This window comes from Anastrepha obliqua, chromosome 4, assembly GCF_027943255.1.
Source record: "Anastrepha obliqua isolate idAnaObli1 chromosome 4, idAnaObli1_1.0, whole genome shotgun sequence".
NCBI lineage: Eukaryota > Metazoa > Arthropoda > Insecta > Diptera > Tephritidae > Anastrepha > Anastrepha obliqua.
In genome coordinates, this window is record NC_072895.1 from 41,766,792 (window position 1) to 41,794,561 (window position 27,770).

Sequence of the window (27,770 nt, forward strand, 5' to 3'; positions counted from 1 at the left end):
AAATATTGACACCTGAAAGAATCTAAATTTATATATACTTTATTTCTTTTGAAAACCCCTATTCCTATTTGTACGCAGTGAGATCTGAACCCTCCCATCGATAAGACTTCACCAAAAATTTCCAAATATGTCTGCGTAAGAAATCCAAAATTGGCTTTTAAACTCAGCAATTATTTAAATACATTTACATTTTCTACAATTTTTGGCGACTATATTTCAGCTATAGGAAGTTTCATAATCCCACTGAGAATTTTAGCTTTACTAAAAAATAAATTTTTAGCTTGATCTACTTTCAGGCGCTGTGTTCTCAGTCATCTACATCGCACTGCTCATGACTTCAAAAACTTTCAAATTGTACATAATATACTCTAAAACCTGAAAAAAATATTTTTTCACCATAAAAATATATGTAGTAATCGTCAATTTTTTCCTATACATTAATTCGATTTATATTTAATAGTTAAATAATTTCTTCTTTTCTTTTTGTTTTTGTTTTGAGTTTACTTGGCAAAGCTATAAAGTTTGTGGACAGTTTTTGTTTTTACTCAACACTAATCGCTCCGGATCGAGCCCCAACTTCTTGAGTGCATCGTAGATTTTCGTTCGTACCTCTACGGGGAAGTCACGATCGCGTCCGAATACCCATATTTGATCGGAATAGCCGATAGATGCAAGACTTCCGCACGACCAGAGTATCGCAAAATTATCATAGTCCGTGTAGAGCACCTGATATTTGCCGGAGCCAGGTAGTAGGCGAGCAATTACATCCGGAAAACGTGTGTTGAACTACGGGTGTGAAAACGAAATAGAATTTGATTTGTATTTAGCAAAGACAGAAATGAATTGGAATAGAAAAAACAACTTTTACTCGAAAATGTGAATTGTAAATTGATCTACTAAAAAAGATATACTGGGATATGCAATATTAAAAATAAAAAAATTCAGATTTAAAAATCAAAGACGTTTACAAAAAAAATACTAATAATTGCTCTGGCAAAAAGCACTTAAAACCATTGTTTTTCATTTTTTTTACGCCTTTTAATAATTTTAGCAATAAACTTATTTATTTATTTTATTGTTTTTTTTTTGTGTTGAAGCAAGAAAGTTCAAGTCGCCACCTTTCCGTCAAAGCATATAATACAGAAATAATTGGAAAATTTTATATTACATTTGATTCATTTAAAATTTACCTTGAAATCCATAATTGAAGACTTTCGGTTTTCTGGCGTCGCATAGCCTAGATTCACTGAGGGATTTCCGGTGCTAAAAATACAAGTTTTTTACAAGTTTACAACAATAAACAAAAAAATTCACAAAATCGTTACTTACAGTCTGTTTATTGTTTTAATTGCCACCTCGAGCTCGAAATTATTGAATTTTGATAGCTTCTCCTTATGCAATGGTTGAAATTCCAGTAGAGTGCAGCCAGAAGCGATTTCAGGTAGATAAAAGGATCGTTCAACCTCATACCATTGGCCAAGAACCTAAAAAAAAAATAAAAAATAAAAATGTTAGTACAAATTAAATTATGAAAACTAATTAGAATTTAGTGAAGAAAAAATTAATATAAAAAACAATGAAAAACTTTTTTTAAATTATTATTTTTTGTTTGTTTTAGATTTAATTAAATGTATTGAGAAAATTATAGGTCGGCTCAAGAATTTAATGTTGAATATATGAGTGTATATGAGTTTGACTTGCAAATCAGTCAACAGGCGGCTGATTGGCGCTATCCACATGAGTCGAAAAGTGCCACTCCGCGGACGGCTATTAAGGAGAATTCCCTGAAGGAGCTGAAGAAGATCTCTTCAAACTCGTTTAAAAGGCGCTTTGATGACTGGACTAATGGTTGGCAGATGTGTTTTTCGAGCCTATTTTGAAGGCGACAAAATAAATTTTGATGATTAAACAATTATATTGGCGTTTTAATGAACAATTCTCGGTACTTTTTTGACAGGATGTAGATTATAAGATGTGAGATTATAAGAAGTCAGGGGGTTTCAAAGGATATTAAGCATATTAAAAAAAATATTCTCAAGATGTCGTGTCTACTTGTAAAATGTCTCGGAGTATGAGTTAGGTGTTTTTGAAAATGAGGTTTTTCCGATAGCATACCAAAGATAGCGTATTGTATCTTCAAAAAATATTATTTTATAATAATTTTAAAATAAAACAAATATTATATATAAATTGTGACACAAAATAAAACAAATATATAAATTGTGAAATTAATAAATTAAAGTCTAAAAGAACTTGAGAAAACCGACCTCCGATGGCGTATGGCCCCTTAAAACTTAAATTGAATAGGTCGAAATTACTCTAATAGAAAAATACATTCGAAAAAATTAACTCTCTCTGAACTTGAACAAAGGCTCCAAAAACACGACTTGGTTAATAAATTTTAATGAAGTCGTGCTTAGGTTGCCCTGGGTAAACGACTGTAGATTTGATGAGTGCTGGAATTCAATGTAATAGTCTAATTGTAATCACTTACACTACAAGGACTGCTAAAGTTCTAAGTCCCTGAAGTTATAACATCAAAACTTGAAAAATATGAAGCTGAAAGTTAGACCGATATTTACTAAGTATGAGATATTTAAAAGATAAGATGTTTAAAAGAAAGATACTAAACCTTTTTCGATGCTCGCTGTGAACGTGCAACATTGAAGAGTTTTTTCTAATAGTGCTTATCGCTCGGAAAGGTGCTTGCCACACCCCCATTTCTGTCAAAAAAATCCACACAAGAGAACTCGTTTGTTTTATTTTTTTGTTATTGCGATTTGCTGCTTTGAATGTCAGTGTGCCCTGTTTAGTTTCTCGTTGAAATTTGGACAATCAAACTAGACAATTACAAAAACGGAATGCCTGTAAATGCTGTTATTGCTTTAGCTCAGCTTCCCTGAATTCGCCTTGATTTCTGCCATGAAAATCTTCTGCTATTCCACGGTAAAAAGAATATAGAAAATTGTGCTTATCGCGATACCCTTACTAGGTTCACTTAAAGCTCACATATACACATCTACAAAAAAGCTGTGTTAAAACAAATATCAGGTGGGGAACGCAAATTTGACTGTCATATCTGACATACATATCTGTCTTACCGAATGCCTTGCCATTCCGTATTTTGATAACTCACTTTTTATTTTACCGCGCCATTTGTTTGTGCGAATACAACGATCCGATTTGCTTGATGCCATTTTGAAAACTATTGTTAAGGGGTTATATACAGTTAGGATTTTCAAAACATAATTTTTTTTTAATTTTATTTTCTTAATTTACATATACATATTTAAGAATACACACAGAAAATTTAATATCATTCCGGTGAGTATTTTCGAAGTTACACGCAAATTTGAAAAGGCGTTTCAGACTGCTTGAAAGTTATGTAAAGTGATTTTCAAACTTTAAACGCGTTTTTCTCAAAATAGTGTTTTCAAAGTCGGTGATCAACATTACTCGAAAACGGCTAAACCGATTAGTCTCAAACTTTAACACGAGCTTCTTAAATATATTTTTTACTTTTATAATTCATTAAAGATTTTTTCTCCCTATAAATATACATTTTTTAATAAACAATTTAAAGCCGAAATTTTGGTAAAAAATCGATTTTTTTTTTTGAGAAACCGCCATTTTGTCAAAAAAATTTATTTTGCTTATTCCTTTGATTAATTCCTAGATTTACCATTACTTTAACAAAATCTGTTTGGTTTTTTTTAATTTCAGAGGATCCAGTTCAGAGATGTAGTGGTCACCGCAGAACGTATTTTTTGAGAGGAGCTCCCGGAGATCAGCTGTAGCTCCGTTCCAAATAACATTTTTTATTAATAATAAGTCATAAAATACAGTTAAAAGATAATATAATATGTGTACAAATATTTAGATGAATAAATTTAAAAGTTTTCTCAGAAATAATTCGGGAAAATTCGTTTTTTTCGGCCTTCTAACTGTATACAAGACAGCAAGATAAAACAGGACAAAGTCAAAACAGAAATTTGGCACAGATTGAGACTGACTTTATTGTAGAGATTTGTTTATATTTTTGAGTTTAAAAACAATTTTTTTCATTCTTGCTATTTTCTTTATCATCCTCGTTCACAGCAATCATTAAATAATGAGTAATGAAATTATGAATCTAACCTAACTTTTCATTATTCTTACATTTTGCGCTTTTATGATATTCTCTTTGCGGTTCTCTCATACATCTCATCTACATTTTCTGTCTCGGTAGGATTACGCACGTGTTTTCACTTCAATCTGCACGAGCTCAGCGGCACCAGTTACTTATCACTTATCGTTTAACAAATTTTGGAAATAATTCGTTTTTTTTTTTGTTTGAGGAATAAAGTTTATACTTATCACAAGAACAAAATTATCAAAAAATTAGTGCTTGATAAGTATAGGGTGATCAATCATGAGGTGCTTTTTTCAATAGTTAAAAAAACAAAAATGTAAATTATGTTCAAAACCTTTATTTATCATTTGAAAGGACATTCTTTGACATTTACTTTTTGAATATGACTTCATTCAAATGTTGGCCGCAACTACGCTTAAGGTGGTCCATTCTGAAGGTCCAATTTTCAATCACTCGTTCGAGCATTTCGTGAATAACACGCGTAATGTTGGCTTCCAGAGCTTCAATCGTAGCTGGTTTATCAGCCGTTGTTTTCTCTGGGTGTAAAGGTAGCTCTTGAACCTGTTCTGGTTGCTCTTCATCCCAAATACGGCAATTTTGCTTATTGACGTAACCATTGAGCCAGAAATGCGCCTCATCGCTGAACAAAATTTTGCTCGAAAACAGCGGATCTTCTTCAAACGCTGATTTTCATAATACAGTTGAACAATTTGTAGACGTTGTTGCGGTGTGAGTCTTTCCATGATGAAATGCCAAACGCTGTTCAACAAATCCACGATGACAGTTTGCCACAACTCGCGCGCGATCTGTAAAAAAAAACACAAATGAAAAAAACTCCTCTTAATTGATCACCCTATATTTTGGATATGTTGATCTGATAAGCTTTGCACCGTCAATTTATTTTGGTTTGAATAGAATAAAAGAACTTTTACAGCATTGTGTTTAGCTAAACGGTCTTTTCGCTTAGCATTTCACATTTTGGTGCAACGCTTAGCAATAACTTTGAGTGATATTTTACTTATCAATACTCAGTTGAGTGGCTTTCGCTAATCAAGTTGGTGAAACATATACAAGTAGTAAAGTTGTGAAACTTTGATAATTTGCCAAAATCCTAATGATAAGTCGTTGGTGCAATAGGACCCTGCTGCCATTCGTAAAACTCTAAGGTGCCTCTATTTGTAAGACAACAAAAAGACGCATACGAGTACCACAAATTATAAGTACAAAAGAGGCTGAAGTTATTGAACAAGACTTATTTAATACAAACATACAAAGCAGGACGTAAACAATGGCCCATCAATAACGAATTACTAAGCACAAAAGGAAGAAACCGGCGAGGTAAAATTTTGCACAAAAGTATTTTTGAAAAGAAAAACAAAGAAACCTAAACAAAAATACGAGCTGAGTGCGAAGCGGGCAAGCGCAAAAGTATTCGCATATTCGCGTAAGCCTCAAAGCGTGAATTATTATTCAAAAGGAAACTGGTTTTCATAAAGTCAGAAACATATGTACATATGTACATATGTACATATAAGCAAATATGTGACACAAGCACACATAAATAGATATTCGTAAACATAAATCGGTGTTAAAATTAGTTCAAAGCCATAACTAAGCAGGGAGCGACGAAAAATGATCAGCTCAGTGTCAACAATTTGAAAGCACCTCACTGAATTGTTGTTTGGTTGTTTATGTTTTTTTTAATGATATGCCATGGCATGCCATTATGAATAATTTTTTATACACATACATACAAGCATACGTAAGTAATATTCAGTTAATAGTAATGTTAGAAAAGTTAAAGATAAGTGGAATACTACAGAACAACAAATAAAGGACTTTGAGCTCGTTTCTCCTGCACTACACTCGTATACATACATACATACTAGGCCAGGTCGATTTGTGGGGAGGCAAAAAAATCGCCCATTGCTCTGTGAAAATCATATTCTAGGGATCAAAATAAGAAACTTTGCCGAAGGAACCATGCCTCTAAAACGAATTCTGATGTCCCCCATTTCAAAATATCACCATTTTTGGCCTTCACGTGAAAAAATCAGCTAAATGGCTATGTTTTTTCTTTATTTTTATTTATTTATAATAATATCTATTTTTTCTCTTAAGAAATTTATTTAGTCAGAACATATGTAAATGAAAAAATTAAAGAAACTAAAAAGTTCGACCCAAATTGGGAGACATCAGACTTCGTTTTAGAGGTATGGTTCCTTCGGCAAAGTTTCTTATTTTGATCCCTAGAATACGATTTTCACAGAGCAATGAGCGATTTTTAAATCGACCCGCCCTAATATACACATACATATATACGCACTAGTGTAAGCATTATTAAATTAATTTAAATCAAATTAAATTGTGTGAATTAAATCCGCTTGAGAAAAAACAGATTTATTACGTATTACCAGTTGTGCCACATTCCTACCAGAATATGTCTGTACGAAGTGCAAAATTATGCTATTGTATGTTGAACGCCACCATCGACCAGATCTTCACACTATGCCAAATTCTGGTAAAAACCCATGAATATGATAACGACATAACTCATCAGCTCTTTGTCGATTATAAGGCTGCTTTCGATAGCCCGATAAGGAATCGCCTCTATGCCAAAATGTCTGAGTTCGGTATTCCCGCAAAACTGATTCAACATTGAGCAACGCGTCCAGCTCTGTCAAGGTAGAAAAAGACCTCTCCGAATCTTTCAATAGCAAGCGCGGTTTTAGACAAGGCAATCCACTATCGTGTGGCCTTTTCATCTTGCTCATGGAAGGGGCACTGTGGAGAGCCAGTGTTCATCGAAATGGAACTATTTTCACCAAAAGTGTCCAGGTTCTTGCATATGCTGATGACATTGCCATCATAGGGAATTGCAAGCGAGATGTTACCGCAGCATTTTCCGCTATCGAAAGAAAGTCAAATAGAGTGGGACGGGCGGTTAATGAGGGCAAGACGAAGTACATGCTGTCCACTAGGAAAGATACACGGCGCTTTGGGGACAGCATTTCAGGGGACAACTATACCTTTGAAATCGTCAAGGAATTTATATATTTTTTGGCACCACCGCCACAACAACAAACAATGTCAGACTGGAGATAAGCCAACAAATCACGCTTGCTAATAGGTGTTACTATGGTCTCAGTAAAGAAATGTGTAGCTAACACTCTACAAGACGCTCATCTTCCCCGTGCTACTCTATGGCGCTGAAGCATGGATTGTGCCGCAGACTGATGTAGCAGCTCTTGGGGTATTCGAGAGAAAGAAACTTCGGAAAATCTTCGGTCCTTTTCGTGTTGGCGATAACTATTATCGCCGAATGAACCACGAGCTGTATGAGCTCTACGACGAGGTGGACATAGTGAAGCGCATCAATATTCAGCGCTTGCGCTGCCTGGGCCACATCCAGCGTATGGATGCAGAAGATCCAGCAAAGAAAGTAGCCGGATGGCAAGTCAGAGGACAACGACGTAGGAGAAGACCATGCCTCCGATGGAAGGACCAAGTTGAGGGAACCCTATCATCGCTTGGTATAACAAATTGGAGAAGGCGCGCGCAAAGCAGAGACGCCTGGCGAGACTTGTTACAGTCGGCCTCAAACCGGTATCGGGTTATGATCCTTGATCAGGCCATATAAGTAAGTAACTAAGTGGTGAGTGCCATATTTAATATTTAGGATAAAATATTTTTATAAGTAATACAAAAGTAATACAAAAAATACAATTTTCTTTTTAAAAATAAAATTAATGTAATCAAATAAACGCCTTCGATTTTTAAAGCTTCTTAGAAAACACAAATCTTTCCATAATTTATAGAAAACACCTCCTTCTTCAAGTAGCTACCTCGATTAGAGTTGTATAAGCCCAGTACGAGTAATAAACCAGGCAGACGGTAGCTTTAATCGGGATTAACGACTTAATTCGGAATTTTTCACTAATTAAGTGCAATGCGGATTAAAAACTAAACTTAATTCTCATAATTTAAGCGGATTAGGGGAATTTCCGATGTAAATATTGCCGAAGACCGACAGCTAATATCTATTATGAAAGAAAATCAATGAAACTTTTAAGTAGAAGAATAAGAAAGATTGAATGCAATGCTAGTTTGAACTAACACTTTCGAGATTACTTTAATTGTTTTGATATTTCGCAGCAGTTTGAGAAATTGCAAGTTCATATTTTTTTTAATAAACAATAATTTCTTAGTATCAGGGCAGCTAACACCCGTATTTGTTGCCTACAGTCCGTCTTTTACTGACAAAACTATCCAGCTGTTGTTTATGCTGTCATCCAGACGGCTGCAGAATGAGGTGAGAATGAATGAAAATTAAAATTTCCCGTACAGCCAATAAAGTAAAAATTTCTAAGGTATTTGATTTAACAACAACAACGACAGACCAAACAAAAAAAAAACCAAGTCATTACTGCTGCTCGTAAACATTTACAAATATTTAACATTTTCTTCAGAAGATATTCTTGATTTCAAATTCTTCACTTTGAAGACACTGAAATGTAAGTAAATATGACATAATTGCAAAAATGTTTTGGTATTAGTAAATTTGAGGTGTTTGGAGAAAATTCCCCTCCCTTTTTTGTTTTTTGTTAATGCGAACATCAACTCTTTTTCATTTTGACCGCACTCGCAGGAGCTGACAAACAGTCAATAGTGGGTCTTTGCCATGTTTTCAATGTTTAGATTGAAAAAATACGTTCCTATCGGTTATCGAAAATCGCAATTCTCACTCCACCATAATGTGTATATGAGTGTGTGTGTATGCATATAAAAAATATGTTCGTTGTAATATGAACTTATTAATCGAGCGGGAGTGTGTCCTATTCAATCAGCCTTATGGGATTAGAATGTTGATGTTACGTCAATTTACCATGCGCTGATTTCATTTAATTATAAATATATACTTATAGCATATTATTTTGTTCCCTGTCATTCAAATTGACAGGCTGATACTTTGACCCCGTTCATCTGCAGTAAATCGGCATTTCGTTTAAGCTACTTTTCACTTGAAATGCAACTTGATGAAAAACGTACATACATATATATATATTATTTGGATTATTCTATTTTAAGTTTAAATAATTAGAACAGCAAGCAAATCATTTTTGTTTTATTTAAATAAGCCGACATTGTCAATAAAAATAAAAGCCTCAATAGCTGTTAACTCAATACAGACAAATAGAGGAAAAAATTAATTTCCATAAAGCACTATACCGCTTGAAAATGATAATCATTGTTGAGCTACTGATCACCGGTAACCGATCAATAATCTGATGTAATGTGCTTATTGTACGAGTATAATTGCATGGCTTGAGTGATTATATTCATTTGAAGAGCATGACCTTGTCTACTAATCCGCTGCATCTTTATTAGCTCTACCACATTTATGTCGGCGTAAAGGTAATAACGATCATCGCTCCATCGCCCTTGATCTAGAAATCACTCATTGATTATTTCTCTTGAACACTCCAAGAGTCGACTTATTGGATACTGTCATCGTCCGAGTTTCTGGCATGATTTATGAAATGTCTCCTTTTTTCATCACGATATTATTAAGGCGTGGATGCCGAGAAATGCGTACGGTGAGTGTTTGTTTGGGAGCAGGAGATCTGGTTTACGAATATCCTCGTAAGTGGAGAAAGTTTTTAATAGCCATTGCATGCGGTTCAAGCAGTTCACAAATTCCAACTTTGGTCAAGTAATCTCTAAGGCCACTTGCCTTTAGAGAACATGTCAGGTGGCCGTACAACGAAAGATGAAGCTGCAATCAAGAAGACTTAGAAAGAGTTTTTCGCTATCTGTGTGAGTGCCCAAGTCTAGGCGCTCTACAATATAGGATGCTGAGGGAATTCTCAATGGTTAACTTGAAAGAAATTGCAGAAAAGAGATAGACGATATAGGCAGATTCATAGTCAAATCAAGAAGGTTCGACTAATAAAAAGCAGTGGTTCTACAGGTGGAGTGTCAAATGGCATCTTTTCTGGTAATTGGGTGTGAGCGGGTAAATTAAAAAAAATCAATTTTTTGTTTTTTCGATGTTTCGAAGGTATAGTATCTTAAGAATATACTGTGAAATTTTCATGCGGAAATTCCAAATATTATTGCTTCTACAGCCCATTAACTAGGTAGAGAGCGGTCCGCGCGCTACTGTACCTCAAGCTTTAAACTCATTTATCTCGAAACTATCGAATTTTTTTCATGGTATTGTCAAAAAAAACTGCTATTCAACCGAGTGGCTATGCCCGTACTAATGGCTATCGCCCGTACTAGAATCATATCATTATTTCGTTACAATTATTTTGTATTTTTTTGATTAAAACACTAAAAAAACTCGTTTTTTAGAGTGTCAAATTCAAAACCGCGCCATTTTGCCAATTTTTTTTTTTAATTCTTGTACGGGGCATAGCTACAGTCATACTGATTAATAATTTTTTTGGTTTTTGTGTTTCAGATAAATAGAAGAGCCAAAATAGACAACTCCGTCCAGGTTCAATTTTTCGAAAAGATTAACTCCATTTTTTTTTTATTTTTATATGTAAAAGTAAAATAAAAATTAAATGTGGAAGTTAAATAAAAAGCCTAAAAAATGTAAATATCGTTTTTCATTTTTTTATTGTAAAAAAAATCCTGAAAATACCCTACATTTTCGAGCTCTAGATCACCGGGAGTCCTAAAAGCAAGTGCGTGATTCTTACTCTGCATTAAATAATTATAGCATAGGGTCTTATTGAGAGGTTTTGATAATTTGTTTCTTACTTCATTTTAATAATTTTGTTATAAAAATATAAATAGTTTAATCGCATACAATAACCGAGAATATCCAAGTTCCTAACTTTAAATTTAGAAAAAAAATTCAATAAATTTTTCATCAACATTTTGAACTTTTTAATCAGATTTTTAAGAAAAATTTAGAGTATGCAGTTTTAGAACTAATTGAAATTTAGTAAAAAAAACGCAAGTTGGAAGTGTCGAGAAAATCGGGTTTATTTTGTACAGCTTTCTTTTTGCTGATAGTGTTGGGTGTTTTGTTCCACGTAAACCAAAAATTAAAAATTAATTTTTCCGAGTTTCGAATTTAGGCTCCAGTTTCGAGATATGAGCCGTTGAAATTCGAAATAGACGCTTTAGTAAAAAATTATTTAAAATTAATGTGTGCAAACAACTAGAAAAGGAAAAATATTATCATGATCCGCTTATTCCGTATTTTTAAATAGCAAATAGGGTCAAATAACGGATTTTCGTAGAATTAGAAACCTTATATTTAAAAACATGTTTGAACGATTTACTAAAGCCCCTATTTCGACTTAATCTTTAAAAAAATGGTTTGGTCCAATATCCAGTCGAATGCTGTACAGTTCCATGATTACAAGATTTGAAATTTTGATCAAACATTTTTCCAATATTTTTTTTTTAATTTTATTTCTATTTTTTCTTTTGGTTATTGCTGTTTGCTTTAAGATCATCCCCACACACTGCACCTGAGAAATATTCTTAGCAACTAATGTAATATATTTTTGTTTGCTATTTTAAGTAATAACAGTTCTATAAAAAGCGTGGTTAGTTGCTTATTTTTGAAATACCAATCTCCCGGCAAACGCTGTAGCTGAATGGCATAGATTCGAACTCCGTGCATGAAACACCAATGACAGAAAATGTTTTTTCTAATAGCTGTCCCTCTTCGGCAGGCAATGGCAAAGTATATTTCTGCCATGAAAAAGTTTCTCATAAAAACCATCTGAAGTTCGGAGTCGGCTTAAAAGTGTAAGTTTTTCCATTTGTGGAATAAACTTAAGGAATAGAAGGAGGAGCTCAGACAAACCCCCAAAAAGGGTGTAATCACCAATTATATACTTATATATAGGCATAGGTATATAAGTATAATCTCCCAGCATAATTAATGAAGCTACAACAATATTTTTTTCCAATTTTGACATTTGTTTTGTTTTTGCATAAAACTACAGCTCATTGCCTAACAGAAACTAAATAAGTTGCATTTTGTATAAACATTAGAAAGATTCCACAAACTATCTATGGAATTTTTCTATATTAACATGGCTTCATAGATTTCTCGGATTATTCTGAGCAAACTCCACTAAGTCTATGTGCATCTACATACATACATACATATGCATATATGAATTATGTATTTGGTTCAATTGAATATAGTTACCTTTTAATTTATTTAAATTCATATGCACACACATACATATATAGGTATGCATGTTTACTTGGATATGTGCTTCAAGTATGAGCATACAGCTTCATAGCATACATGAATAAGTGTATATATTTAAGTATGCCTTGAACTGCTCGAAAAGCCTTAACACACAAACCCCTATAATTCTACTTCAAAGAAAAAGTTAAAGTACTGCTATAATTGTGATCTTATTTTCCTGAGGTCATCATGACTAGTACGAGATCAATTAAGGCTCAACACTGTCAATTAAAATTTGTATTTGTTTATAGTAATTAGAACACGTGTGAAACATGTAGCTTCTTAGTAATGCTTCGCTTTCTTTTTTTTCGTTTTGTTTTTGTCTAATCATCTTATTAAAAGTAGTCCAAAGTTTTGAGAATCAACATCAAAATTTAACCAGTCAAAAGGTCAGCACTCATAAGCTGCACAACGCAGAATGTATAAAAGTATGAATGTATGTATGGTTTATGTGTGCTTGCATGTCTACACCCGGCCATCAATTTGTACGCATGTGCCCTTCTGGGAAATTTTCTACTTCTGAATTAACTGTAATAATTTATATTTACTTGTATTTAGTTACATTTCTGTAGCCGAATCACTGTATGAATGCATCACCACAGCCGTTTTTTTTCACAGCCCAGTAATACCAAAATGTGAAGGAAAAATGCAAAAAAAAAAGAAATTTTCAATAAAAACGAAAAAGGGATTTTTATCAGCTGGTAGAGCAAAAAGTGGGAATTTTTAAAATGCATACTTTTTTGCAGCGCACTTGAATAAAGTACAATATTTGGCACTTCAAGGTGTCTGATTACTAAAATATTTATAATTCCAAAATAAAAAAATAAAAACATTCATGCTACTTAATAAATATCTTTTGAGTATAAAAACATAGCAGTTAGCAGGCTAATTTGAAAAGTTTTTCTAATGAGTAAGTATGAATTTCCAAATGTGAAAAGTTTATTGACATCGATCATTTGCAGACACCGATATACTTTCTCCAATTACTACCGATGTTAAATGTAAGAAAAAAGTAATCGGTTAGGGTCACATACAGCAAAGCAAATATAAGAACCTATTTTGTTTCGAAAAATATCAGTTGCCCAATGTTTCCGAGAATCAATAGATAGTGAATGATAAGGAAATTGAGGTATAGTTCGACGAATTGACATTTCGGCGTCTTCTTCAACACTTCGCTCCATGTACTTCGCGAACAGCCGACGTTAAATGCAAATTTTACATGGCCCACCCTATACAAAAAAAATCGGTTAGGGTCACATACAGCATAGAAAAAATAATAACCTATTTTGTTTCGAAAAATATCAGTTGAACAAATTTAAAGGTTGCGAAAATCATTTGAAGCTGTATAACGAAAAATATTTTAAGTGATTGAAGAAAATAGTAACTTCTAAATGATATAAATTTGCCTTGCTAAAAGAGATTCTCTTCTCCTCTCCGTAAATAAGGTAAAACACGAAAATTAGTACTTTTTGAGCTATTTTTTCAACATTTCCCTGTTGCCGCCACACGAAAATCATAACATGGTATGAAATAAAATAAAAATTTCATTATAAAGTGAGCTTCAAAAGACGCGCATAGATGTTGTTTTAAAATAAAACATGTAAACATTTTGATTATTTCAGATTTCACTATTTTTATTCAAAATATGGTGCTTAACAATTATGTGTGAAAAATTAAATCATTTAAAAATCCACGTCTACAGGTGAAATCCACCAAATAGTCGATTCATGAATCCCAAATTGTTGCGAACGACGAGATATCGATGTTGAAGGTTGTTCAGCAACACTTTGCGCTACAACAGCAATATTCTCAACAGAACGCCCAGTGTTTGGTCTGCCAGTCCTTTTTTTAGACTCGGTAGAGCCAGTTTCTTCGACTTTTTTCACCAACCTTTGAATTGTCGACTCATTCGGATGATTATTTTTACCAAAAAATTACGAATTTTACAATGTGTTGCTATTAATGATCAACCATTTTCATAATAAATTTCTATGATTTTAACGCGATGCGCGATCGTATAAAACTGTACATCTGCCTACTTGACAAATGACAAAAAAATCTTGGAATTCACTGAAACTCCTTTTCGATAGCTTTGTACTACTTGTTTTAATGGGAAATAAGAAAAAGTATCGTTCAATCTTTACAAAGGCAGCAACGTATTTTTGAGAAAAAAAATTTAAATTATGTGTATAAGCATTTAAAATGATTTAAGTTCATGTGCTATGCATTATTTTTTTTTTTATTTATATAGTTTAAGGCGTCAAAAGGTGTATAAAATTAAAAATTAAGCTTAATATTTGATATCCAAAATTTAAATTTGGTACTTACATTAATTAAACAAAAAGATCGCTACCCCTTTCAAGTTTAATTAATTCTAACAGATTTCCATTCCTTTTTAAATAAATAATGAAGCATTCACTTCTGTTAGATGTTTGGCAAAACTCCTCTTGCTATTTGTGGCGTGCGTCTTGATGCTGTGCCACAAATAGAGAAACCTCCAACCCAATTCCGAGCGGCGAATCGTTTTTATGAGGGAACCTTTTTCATGGCAGAAATATACTCGGAGGTTTGACATTGATTGGCGTGGGGCGACCGCTATTAGAAAAACTTTTTCTACAATATTATTTGATATTCATGCACGGAGATTCAAACCGGCGCACTCCCGAATGGTAGTCAAGCACCAGCCCATTCGGCTACGGCAGCCATCAACTATTTTACTTTGATATCGATAAAAAAAACTAGTCGCAACCCAGCTTATACATACATAAACCAGCTCATTAGTTCACATTTTCCCTGCAGGGTATGCCATTTGGCTCTTTGTAGCATGGTCATATATCTTTAAGTACGTAAGTACTCAGCATTCCATAGAAGAGGTACTTAATATTTAAAAAAGCTGCCTGACTACTTTATATAAGCTATAAATTGGAAGATAAGAAAACAAGAAAAAAACCTCGAGTGCAATAAAGTTTGATCAATTATGTACATACGCTTACTTGAGCTTTTGCTGCAGTATAATGACCTCAAAGTAGTGCAATGTAAGTGAGCAAGCAACAAAGTCTGTTACAATTAATTTCCAGAATATTATTAAGTCAAAATAGATTTTAGAAAGGCAGCTCACTGAACACTAACGGTAACAGTCATTACTTACAATAAGTGTATCTGAGACACTGCCTAAACTACCCGAAATTTTGTACAAAAATGCATTCTAAGTAACAAAAATTGGGCAAATTATTGCTAAATATTTGTATCCCAAAAAAAATCTAAAAAAAGGTGAAGCTGTATAAGAGCATACAGGATATGCATGATGTGGAGGGTTCTAGGACAGTTCATAAAATAAATAAAATTTTCAATCGAGTTGGACTTTTCGATGAGGAACTGGTTTTGCTAACAAATAATTTATTTTGTTTTTTATTGACCAAACAAAAGAAAATGGTTCTAAAAGCATTTCTCTATATGAGAAATTAAAATGACAAAAGGAAAAAAATGCCAATTCATATAATCTAGGCATATTTATTTTGCATTCTTAACACTTTCCCGCCAAAATCGCTATTCAAGAAAATGAACATTTTACTTTTCAAGTACCAACTCTACCAAGACTTACTAACGGTACCTATAAAAAATACTTAATTTGTGATTTAGAGTATGCAAATTTCGGACTTTTATATCCATTGGATGATTTTTATTGATGGCAAATATATTTTTTCTCCGAAAATATATTCATTTACAATCCTTGCGGTCATTTGTGCAATGTATTGACCCTTTTTTTGACTATTTGGGGACAACACTTTAAATCTTTTTATTTAACTAAATGATTTTAAATGAATAAGTGAGGATTGAGTTTTAATATTGTATTTTCCATTTTTTTAAGAAGAAACTTTTTCCTGTGTGGTTTTTCTTGCACACAATTACTGTCACCTGTTCCGCGAGCGGAATCTGAAAATGTAACTTTTTGCAAAAAGAGCTGTGCAAAAGTATGCAGGACGGTCTTTATTGCCAAATTTATGCAAGAGCTGTGAAATAGGTTATTTTATTATCGTATTTTGTAGCTTATGGAAAATAACGCTTTTATTGTTAAAGGGAAGCTGCCAAAGTTACGTAATTTCGAATTGTACATTCATGGTGTACAAATCTCCGGGAAGGATTAATTGCTAGTGGCTCTTATCCCCTTCAACGTATTTAGCCACCACCGAAAGAACAGACAAAGTGTAGTGCAAAGGTGGTGATTGTCCCATGGCATGTATTTTGCTATCTACTCTGAGGCTGCAGACCGCGTGCAAGCGAAGACGTTGTGCAAGCGGTCAGCTTGAAACCGTGCGGTACTGTTTTCAAAAACGAGTCGCTTGGTATAGTGAGTTACTAAAAAATGTATTAATGAGAATGGCTTAGATTAAAAAATACGGCGAATGGGTTTGCGTCTCATTTTTAAATGGGTCGCCAGGGGAAGGGCTACTTTTCTTAAAGTTTTGAGTGTGCTTTTATGTGCTTTCCCTCTTCTCCCTCCGCCAACTATCACAAAAACATGACCGGGCACGATCGGGGTCTTATTGAAATTTTCTCTTTTTTTTCAATAAATTCCCCAATTTTTAGGAAAATGTAATTAAATATACGAGTATTAATTGACTTATTTGAATATTCAAACAATTTCTGTTCGTCTAGCCGTAATTTTTCATATTATATAAGTGGTAAAATTCTCTAGAAAAATTTATTTCGATAATTGATTTTATTCCATTAGTTTTACCCCTAAAAAAAGGTTTTCATTCAGATTCAGATGAGTTCCCTTGTATCAAGATGGGTTAAAACGCTTTTTTTTTTTGTTACCCCTAAATTTGACGCCTGCGACTTGATATCCCATGTGAAAAAATATACTTTTCCGAAAATTTGTTTAAAAATGTTTAAAGATCGATATTATTTAAGCTAATCTTTTAATTTCTCTTCCCAAATGGCCAACAAATTACATTAAAAAACTAGATGATGCACATTATCGTTTTTGTATTTTTTTTAATTTGTGGAGGTTTTCAGGATTCCTCTACAAAATAGTAATTATTATTATTATCTATTTTTTTTACAAATAAAGCATAGCGTATAATTTTTTGGACATTTGAGAATGGAAACTAAAAGCAACATTAGATAATATCGATCTGTAAACATTCTATAACAAATTTACGAAAAAATGCATTTTTCAGATGGGAATTCAATAGCAATTTTCATAGCGTTGGCGGAATGCGTGGGTTAGGTTAGTTTGAGTGGCTGTCACCCGACACACTTGGGCCTGAATAGTCCCATTGTGATACTACTGGAGCTCTTCCTTTTCACTTCTGAGTCTTCACTGAGCCAAGCTCTGGATTTAATGAATTTTGTTAATTTCGGCAACCTTATTTGTGAGATCTCTTCAATGCTGTCACGAAAGGCGAATACTTGATCGTGGAAAGCCTTTTTCTGTATAGAGCAATGCATGCACGCAGGAGGTATTCCACGCCTTCCTTTTCTTCAATATCTTGACAGCTTCGACAAAAGGCATTATGTATTATCCCCAGTCTATTTGCATGCTTTACAATTAAACAATGCTCTGTTAGTACCCCTAGCGTGTTTTTCAAATTCTGTCTCCTAAGATTCAGGAGCGATTTTGTGCGGCCGTGGTTCCACTCTGGCCAAGTTTGCCTGCTTATTTGGCAAAGTGGTGATTTCTGGCAGAATTAATTAAAAAAGCAATACAAAAATAGGTATCTCACAATCATAAAACAAATTTAAAGGATAGCATCAAACAATTAATTTGTTTTGACATCTTATTGCACATATAACTACATATACAGGATTTATAGTTGGCTGAACATAAAACCGAAATGCATTTCAACCAAGTCTGAGTCATTCAATATTTTTTTCTGTTGCTATAAAAAAAATTGTCATGTGCTAATTTTTTTTCCACAATCACTGCAGGCAATAATAAAATATTAAAGCAGAAATTGAAAAGGAAATATATACACATATACATATATGTAGGTATATAATTCCACGAAAATCTCAAAATGCATTTTATTGCATTCGTTGTGTAAGCATATTGGCATGCCTTAAAAGAGTCTGCTTAATGGCACAACTATACAGGGTGAGTAATTGAGCTCAGCGGAATGTGCTGCAGTAGACGAAACTCCTCTGGAGTCTGGACTACAGAATGCTGAGGTTGTGATATAAATGCCCAGTGAGGCACTTTTGGTAATCAGAATTGGCGCTGTGGGATGAAGCAAAGTTATGGTACGGTGCCCCCACTTTTGCAAAGCGATATCATTGAAAATGTGATTAGGTAGCCTCACCAAGCAAATACTATAAATATACTAACGATTGTAGCTACACTCTGCTTTTCAAATATATTTTACAAAAGCTTTAATTGATAATTATTAACAATTATTATTTACCGACAAACTTAAGCAACAAACCTATTAAAAAAGTAATAAGGAAAAATAAATATTTAAATGAATTTACTTTTTATTGCACAATTGTCGCTTTGTCTTAATTGCAGCTGCCGGGCATTATGCAAATATGTACATACTTATAGTATCTGCTACGTAAATGGGTCAAGGAAATTAATTCGTAAAATTGATAGCAGTAATTATTGTACATTTATTAAAAAAAATATTTTAAATAAGCTTAAAAGCAGGAATATTACAAAAAACAAAAATTGGAAATACTATTTTTAATAGGAGTTGCTATATAACAATAATAACAATAGAATCAAATATTATTATTCTCGTGCACTCGGTCGTGCTTTTGAAAGCGGAAAGTGGTTTTATGGCAGGAATTCACTCGGTGTTTGATGCTTAAACTTTTACTAACTCCTTCTAATCGTACTCATACAAATATCTTTATCTCTTTTCCGCCTCTTCGTTTAACGGTACAACAATAGACGAATTAAAGTAATTCACTTTTGGAGCAATCACCTAACCTCAGTCACCAGCTTCCAAATTGCTTTGCCGAGTTGGTCAACTATTAACGCCGGTCAGTAGGTGCTTTTAACTTATCTCTTGTATAGTCTTAAATAAGGGTTTTCCAATAAGAGGTGTTATTTTGATATTCAAAGAAAAATGCTATTTTTTTAATATAAATGATCGAATGTTTATTTTATCATAAAGAGGAAGGTATGACGTTAATAGTGGAAAATAACATCAGGCAAATGACCACCACGACCACGCTTACAATACAATATCCTTTTAATGAAATTTGTCCATAACCAAATTGCAAAGTGGCTGCCCTTTGTCCTCGATAGCCTCACGAATTCCATTTTTGAGGTCTTGAATCGACACTGGGCTGTTGGCGTAGATCTTCTCTTTCACGTGGCTACAAAGAAAACAGTCACAAGGTGTTAAATCACAAGTTCTTGGTGGCCAATTGTGATCACCTCTTCGAGAGATAACACGGTCCGGAAACTTTTCCCGTAAAGATCGTTGCTTGTGTGGCACGTAGCGCCGTCTTGTTGAAAATAAACGTTGTGCAGATCAATACCATCCAATTCAGGCCATAAAAAATTGTTAATCATCTCTCTTGTTTAACACCTAACACCTGTTATTGGAAAACCCTAGAAGCATTCAAAAATGTGTTAAGCATTCTTCATGTATAAACATTAATACTAACACAGAATTTTGTAAAAAGGTTTAAAGGGTCTAAACATGATTTTTATTAACATTGAATTTCCTCCAAGCACATAAATACGCGGAATTTCTACAAAACGACATATTTGGAGTAAGCTTTTTCTACCTGTAAGGCACTAAATTGTTGACTTCTAATCCAAATTCAAAATACAGCCGAGGATCCATCTCAGTCAAAGTTGAAATATGATATAAAAGAAATATTGTCTACGAAAACTCAGTAATTTAACCACTTAAAGTCAAATAGGCTGTTTTGTTAAAAGTCGATAGATACGAGTATACGTATTTTCTTTTCTTACCCTGCTCATATTGAATTTTGGCATCGATGGGTATTTCGGACACCTGCCAAAGCCATAACTCTCTGCGCCATCGACGAGTAGCAATAGCGTCAGCAATGCAGTCGCGCATACGCAGCAAAAAGAATGTGAGTATTTGTTGTTCAACAAAATTGGCGTAAACATTTGGAGCAATTTTTGGACGTTATTTAGAAGTCACAACAACAAGATATAATTTATGTATTTTGGCACTTTTTTCACTGTTTGTTTTTATTACTTTCTGCCGTTTTTTTTTCTTTTTTTCTTTTTTTTGCTTTACGTTAACTTTCTGCTTTGTGAACGGAGATAATTTTCACTTTTGTACTTTCAGCTGAAATATATACGAATTATATTTATGAAAAAAAATATTTGTCTTGTTGTTAAGTGCGAAGTAAATATTTGTAGAAATTCAAGAAATATTTTTAACTGTTTTTCACATAACAGATGAGTAAAATTTTTGATAGCTGCGGTATTAATATTCGCATGTATTGTATTTTAAGATGTTTTATTTAAAATCGCTACAGAATTTTATTAATACGTCATGCATCTTGTATGAATTAATTTTTTGTTATTTATTTTTGATTAAATTCTTTAATAATCTTAAATATTTACAAATATACCATATATATTTTTATAATTTTTTTAACATTTTAATAGTTTTACTCAATACTATAGTACTTATCCTTTAAACAGTACTATGCCTTTTGAATGAACTATGCGCTGTAGATTACTTAAAATTCTAATTGAATTTAATTTTAGTAAATTAATTTTAATTTATTAATTTAAGTTTTAAATATTTTTTATATATTTTTAATCTTTTAATATTTTTTATTAATTAATTCTAACCTCGTATTTATGTTTTTAATACAATATGCTTTATTTTTTATATTGTTTTTTTTTTTAATTTATATATATATTATTGTTTAATCCTTTAATATTTTATTTATTTTTATATTATTGTTTAATATTATTAATTAATTTTTAAGTGCCTAAAGTCTAAATTTTTTATTTTTTTAATCTTAATACTTTTTAATGTTTTAATATTTATGGCTTAATATAACTAATAAATTTTTTAATATTATTTTTTATTTATTAATTTATTTGCATGAGAACTGATTATGAATAATTAATCCACTAAAGATAAGCGTTGGCTACTATGGCCATTGAAGATACCGTTTAATAATTAAATATTTTTTTAAGCACTTAAAGTTTTAAATTTTTATTTTTTTAGTGATTTCATGTATCTTTTGATATTTTAGGACTCTCCATACGTTTTTAATGCATGCCATCTTTTTTAATTATTTATTTATATGCCCTTTTCCTCTTTTAGATGCTTTTCTCCAACAAATTTCAGTCCATAAAAGTTGCTCAGTCTGAAACTAATTTTGTTTCTAGCCATAAATAATTTTAATTGTTTTATTATTATAAAAAAAAAGGGTCAAGGCCATTAAATAATAGTCTTCAGAAAAGGTATTTATACTCGTATAAACTCGCAATTATTTTTGCATGGTTGTTTTAACTAAGTTTTTTACTCAGTGATTCCTTCCTCGTACACCTGATTGACTTTTTGTTTTCATACCAAGGTATTAAATAGAAAACATTAGATATAAAGGCAATACGTTTTTTACTCAGTAATAAAGATTCTGAGAACAGTTTTTAGACTCGATAATAAGTTTTTAAACCAAAAATTATTTAGGAGCCATACGTTTGCTCTCAAATAAAAAATATTCAGAGTTCGTGAACTCTTTCTACGCCCACCTGATTGACTTTTTGTTTTTAACCCAATCCGTAAAATAGAAAACATTAAAAATATAGACAATGAATGTTTTTCTGGGATAACTGGCGAAGAAACCTGCATATTTTAATTTGTTTGCTTTAATTATTTCAAACTCTACTTCCTTGTAAATAGCGGCTAATAAAAAAGTTCCATCAAAAATTAGCAGCTCTCTTCAAAACAAACGCTTTCAGTTTTCCCTCCCAGGCAAGTTTTTCGTCTACGCGAACGCCAAGCGCTGTTAGCTTGGGATATTTATGTATCAAAAAATTATCAGTTGCGCTAACAATATTTGATAATAGTGAGTAATAACCGTTTTTGGCACACCGGCATAAGTCAATCTACATTATTTGTATTTACTTTTCATGTTTATTGCCTAATTTTTTCGCTGCCACTAAAATGCAAATATCGAGCCATAAAGCTTTTCCCTTCATTGGCTATGCAAAACGACAAAAGTCGCGCAATTTCTTTGACCGCTTTTCGGGGTTTTACCAGCCTGCATCCATGGTTTTATATTACATATTTTTTGTCACTGATTTTTTGTTTCTTTTTCGTAATAAAGGTACTGTTTTTCGTTTTTGTTGTAGTTTTACTAGTAAAAATATTTTTCTATCGCAACCACGTCTTGGGGGTGTCCGCTTGAGTGGCTCAGTGAAACGTAAATATTGACCGGCAAAGCCCACAAGTGCTTTGCTCAACCAAAGTTGGCGGTAACGGCGCAACACACAACAGACAGCAGACGACGGCCCACAGCCAACAGACGCTGGCCGATGGGTGGCCGGTGGATGGGCATTATGTAATGGGCAGTAGTGGAAATGCGCGCAGACAAGCACTTGCGATAAAAAATTTAATAAAAGAAAAGAGAAAGAGAAGCAGACAAAATATCGTTGTACAACGAAATCCGTTAATCCATATAAAAACAAAGTCATTGTGGGGTGAGACCGTGCAAAACTCACTTGATTGCCACCTCTTTTGAGAGCGCACTGTGTTTTTAGCTTAGCGCGATATAAACAAAACCACAGAGGCACTTGTTGCAAAGCCACAAGCATCAGCTGGAATTATAACAACAACGAAATGTGCAAAAATATACAATACTATATTTATGTATATAAAATTGCGGCACATTGCGGAAAAAGCAAAGCTGAAAATCGTGAATTTCCACTTTACGCACAAATATGAAATTGAAAGGAAAAAAGAAAAATTGAAGAGCTGTTGTAGTAAACCGTGGCAGAAATTGGATGTAGAAATCAAGGCAAAAGTGTTGTGAGTTGCTCCATTTATGCGATGATCGAAGAGGAAGGAAGTGCTTGTGCACAATTATGACATTTCCAGTTAAGTGAACGTGACGTTAAGTGGTCGTTATCCTGCTTGCGTCAACTATTACGATAATACATACTAACATACATACAATACAAATTATTTCGTTCCTTGCCCCTTCATATTGACCCAGTGAGGGAACTTACTAAGTTGCAATTCGGTTACATTTTAAGTAGTTTTATTGGTTATTTTTTAACGGCAAATGGCGATAAGCACCTGCGTTGTAAATGACAGCGAAAAGTGAAGGGTGAAGTCAGTTAATAATTAACAGTTCACACAACCAACAGAATGTTTGGGTTTGCGTATGATATCGCGAAATAGAAACAAGTCGGAATCGAAAACCTTGAACACGGTTTTGTATTCTAGTTCCGATTGCTTCTCGGCGGACATAGCACGCCTATTTAAAAAAATTGAGATATTATAACGTACCAGCATTAACACATTTGTAAAAGAAAAAAAATTGTACTGGCTTTTGATTATTTAGCCTTGCTTCTTAGCCGGAAATCTTCTATTTAGGCACTGAAAAAATTAGTGTATAAATTCTCTTGGTTTGTTGAGCAATGCAACCTTCGCGATGCGAGTGTTTCTTATTACGTGGTGAGCAACTGAATTTAAGATTACTTCTTATCAATTACTTCCTTCTCTCAATCAAAATTTTGCCTATAATAGAGGTTTTCAACAAAAATAATAGAGGTTTTCAAAAAAATTAGATGAAAATTATAAAAAATGTATTGTAACATATGCTTGTGAAATAACTAACTGCTGTTCACCGTGGGAAGTTAGTATTAAAAATACACAAAATGACAAAATAGTAATGATCTTTTTCAGCTCCGATTTCATGAGAGTTTGGAAAGCAAGCTCATTTAGCAGTTAAATTTCGTTAAGGGAGTATTCTGAAGACTGCAATCAGATTCTAAATACATACATACTACTTAAAATATATTTGTGCGGTATAAGGGCAAGGATTCCATTAAAATTTTTTTTTTCATTGAAATTATCTGATTAGTTTTCATTTCGAATAACGCTTCCCTTAATTGCAATAAAATGATTTATTCTAAACTCCGAATGCTTTTTTTTCTATATTTCGGAGCTTATTTTGTATGTAGATTTATTTTATTTTTTTACTATTTTATTATTCATTATTACTTTACTTATTTTTCTAATATTGTATTAATTCTATTATTAAATTTTGTTATTGCTATTTTATTTTTGTATTGTTATTCTATTTTTGAATTTAATTAATCTTTTATTTCTGTATTATTGAACTTTTCTCTAATATTTATTTTATTCATTACTATTTTAGCTTTTAATTTTTTTTGAAATGGAACTTCTTAGGCGTCGATGGACGAGCGAGAATGGAGAGTAAAATTTCAAGGCCATGCAACGTTTTGGGCATTTTCGTTCCGCGAGGGAGAAAAAAAATATAACACATAGGAAAAGGAGAGAGAGAGATATACCTTATATATATCTTAGATACACTTTAGGCTATTTTTCCTTGTGGTTGCTAATTTCTAGTGAGAAATAACACTGCCTACTTTTTGGCGCTTGTTTGTTGGTGCAATCTTCTAGCAAATATATTTTTGGTGCCTACTTTTTAGCGTTATATTTCCTGGGTGCCTGCTGTTTGGGGTGCTTTTTGGTCCCAATTTTTTTGGCGTTTTTTTGGAGCCTATTTTTTGGCGCTTATTTCCTTTTCCTGGCTTGTGCGTATTATAAATTGCTATCCATTCCGGCGTCGGTTTTATTTTTATTACTGCGGTCCTGGAATCGCTGCGTTTGTGCGGGTGATAAACGCTCGGAGTAGTGCGCGCTGTTGCCACGGTTTGTGTCCGGTCGACCCTTCTCCGTTTTTTGTAAATTTGATTTATTTGTATTCTCTGCAATCGTTGTGCATTTATTAAGATATATGTATATTCTATTTTTGCTCTCTCTCTCTTTCTCTCTCGGGTCTCTCCCTCTTTCTTTGTCTGCCTTGAAAGTTCCACTTCTGTTATGTGTACTACGCTAATTTTTTTTAATTAATTTTTTTTTTACTTTTTTATTATCATGTTATTTATTATTATTATTTTTTTATTGAAAACATTATTTTATTTTATTTTTATTTTAATCCTTTTTTTATATATTTTATTGCTACATATTTTAGTTTTGTATTATTAATCTATTTCGCAATTCAATCAATTTTTAAGTTCCTTATTATTATAGCCTTTTTCAGTTACCGTATAATTTTTCCATTGATATTTAACTTCTTTTTAATTTTCTTACAATATTTTATTCATTAGTATTTTAGTTTAAACATTTTTTTAAACTCGTCTCAATCTTAATTTTATTACATATTTCTTTATTTATTATTTTTTTATTATTATTTTAGTTCTTCATTATTATTTAATTTTTTTACTGCATACCATTCATCAATATTTTATTTTAAATATTTTATTTCTTTTTTATTTTAATTCTATTATTCTATTTATTATTGCTATTTTATTTAATAATATAAATAAAATAATACATATTTTTTAAATTTTTAATTTAGGGTTTTTTACTATCATTGAATCGTTTTGTTACCATATAATTTCTAATTTTTTATTTTATTCATCGCAATTTTAGTTTTTAATACTTTTTTTAGTTTTGATTGTTTAACTTTTTTTATTATTATTTTACTTCTTCATTTAATGAAAATGGTTTACTCCAAGCTCCGAATGTTTTTTTTTATTTTGTATGTATATTTATTTTATATATTTTTTATTTTAGTTCTATTACTCTATTTTTTGTTCCTATTTTATTTTGGTATTATTATTCTATTTTTTAATTTTTACATTATTTTAATATTAATTCCTTTTTATAATTTTAATTGTTTTATTTTATTTTTTGTATTACTATTTGGTTTTTGTATTATTATTCTAATTTTCAAATTAACTATTTTTTTATCATTATTGCTTTTTTTGTCACTATATAATTTTTTCATTTTACCTAATTTTATCTTAATTTTTATTTTCTTCCTTGCTATTTTAGTTTATAATTTATTTTTTCATTATAATTATATATATTACTATTTTATTTCTTCGTTATTATTTAATTTTTTTTATTGTAGGCATTATTACTTTTAGGCGGCCGCCGTAGCCGAATGGGTTGGTGCGTGATTAACGATCGGAATTCACAGAGAGAACGTCGGTTCGAATCTCGGTGAAAACACCAAATTAAGAACAAGTTTTTTCTAATATCGGTCGCCCCACGGCAGGCAATGGCAAACCTTCGAGTGCATTTCTGCCATGAAAAAAAGCTCCTCATAAAAATATCTGCCGTTCGGAGTCGGCTTGAAACTGTAGGTTCCACTATTTTGTGGAACAACATCAAGACGCACACCACAAATAGGAGGAGGAGCTCGGCCAAAAACCCAAAAAGGGTGTAAGCGCCAATTATATATATAATATATATATTATGACTTTATTTTATTTTTTTCATCTTAATTCTATTATTCAATCTTTTTATTCCTATGTTATTTTTGTATTATGATTCTAGTTTTCAGTTTAATTAATTTTTTTTTTTATTATTATTCAGTTTTTTATTTTAGTTGATTTTTTATTAGTTTTTCATTGTTATTTAACATTTTTGTATTGTGTGCATTATTATTTTATTAATATTTCAATTTTCTTTCATTATTCATTCTTTTAATTACTATATACATTTTTCTTTATTAATAAAAATTGTTAAAACCTTTTGATTTTATTCATATTATTTTAGTTTATTATTTGTTTTTTGTTTTCATTTTGATTCCATTTTTTATTTTCTTTTTATTATTTTATTTTTCCACTATAATAAAATTTTACAATTATCTACTAATTTTTCACCCGTTTTCTCTAAGTAAATTTGTTTTTTCTAGTTTATTTTCTGATTCTCATTTCACTTTTTATATTTTTTTTAATATTTAATAGCATTGCCTCGAATATTTTGTTGAGCCTCTGGGCTTAGGTGTCGCACCAACTAACAAAGAATTTATGTACGTTCGGGTAATACTTTGCGATTTTCCGCAAAACAGCTGCCCGAAACACTAACATTTTAATTGATTGCTTCAAATATTAAAAAAAACTGGAAAATGCATATAATTTACAAGTGTTTTCTACAAATAATGATCGCCTTCACTTTTCTTTATAGCCATGTGTAATCAGTTACTAGCCGATACACACTGCATTATACCAGGCGATCCAGGTTTTCGCGTCTTAGCACAAACTTTGTGACTCCAACTAACAAAAATTATGCACAGGAACACTTTTAACCACAAGCACACTTTTTTATTATACTATATTTATGTTACTTCCTACATGAAGACAAGCGCGACGAACTAATAAACACAACTTAACGCAGCAACGCTCGC

At 32.1% G+C, this 27,770-nt stretch overlaps 1 protein-coding gene across 6 annotated transcripts; it reads right to left on the bottom strand.

The window, feature by feature from the left end:
* Positions 1–47: 47 nt before the first annotated feature.
* Positions 48–27,770, bottom strand: LOC129245608 (apolipoprotein D). Of its 6 annotated transcripts, XR_008582420.1 has the most exons (6): positions 27,583–27,762; positions 20,296–20,641; positions 1,330–1,484; positions 1,191–1,263; positions 437–786; positions 48–375 (listed from the first exon to the last, which is right to left on the bottom strand). XR_008582420.1 is itself a non-coding variant. In XM_054883880.1 (5 exons), the coding sequence occupies exons 2-5, from the start codon at positions 20,455–20,457 to the stop codon at positions 514–516; spliced, it is 663 nt and encodes a 220-aa protein (XP_054739855.1). In that variant the 5' UTR covers positions 20,458–20,641; positions 27,711–27,770; the 3' UTR covers positions 48–513. The 6 variants fall into 6 exon arrangements, 5 of the variants coding, with proteins under 5 accessions (XP_054739855.1, XP_054739854.1, XP_054739852.1 ...); XM_054883880.1 differs by having other exon boundaries at positions 48–786; positions 27,711–27,770; XM_054883879.1 differs by having other exon boundaries at positions 48–786; positions 27,593–27,762.

Excerpts from the sequence above, each read along its gene's own strand:
- LOC129245608 (XM_054883880.1), bottom strand. The coding sequence starts at position 20,457 with ATGTTTACGCCAATTTTGTTGAACAACAAATACTCACATTCTTTTTGC. Across the intron at positions 1,485-20,295 it reads CAAAATTCAATATGAGCAGG|GTTCTTGGCCAATGGTATGA; the intron begins GTAAGAAAAGAA and ends TTTTTTTTTTAG. Across the intron at positions 1,264-1,329 it reads ATTAAAACAATAAACAGACT|CACCGGAAATCCCTCAGTGA; the intron begins GTAAGTAACGAT and ends TTGTATTTTTAG.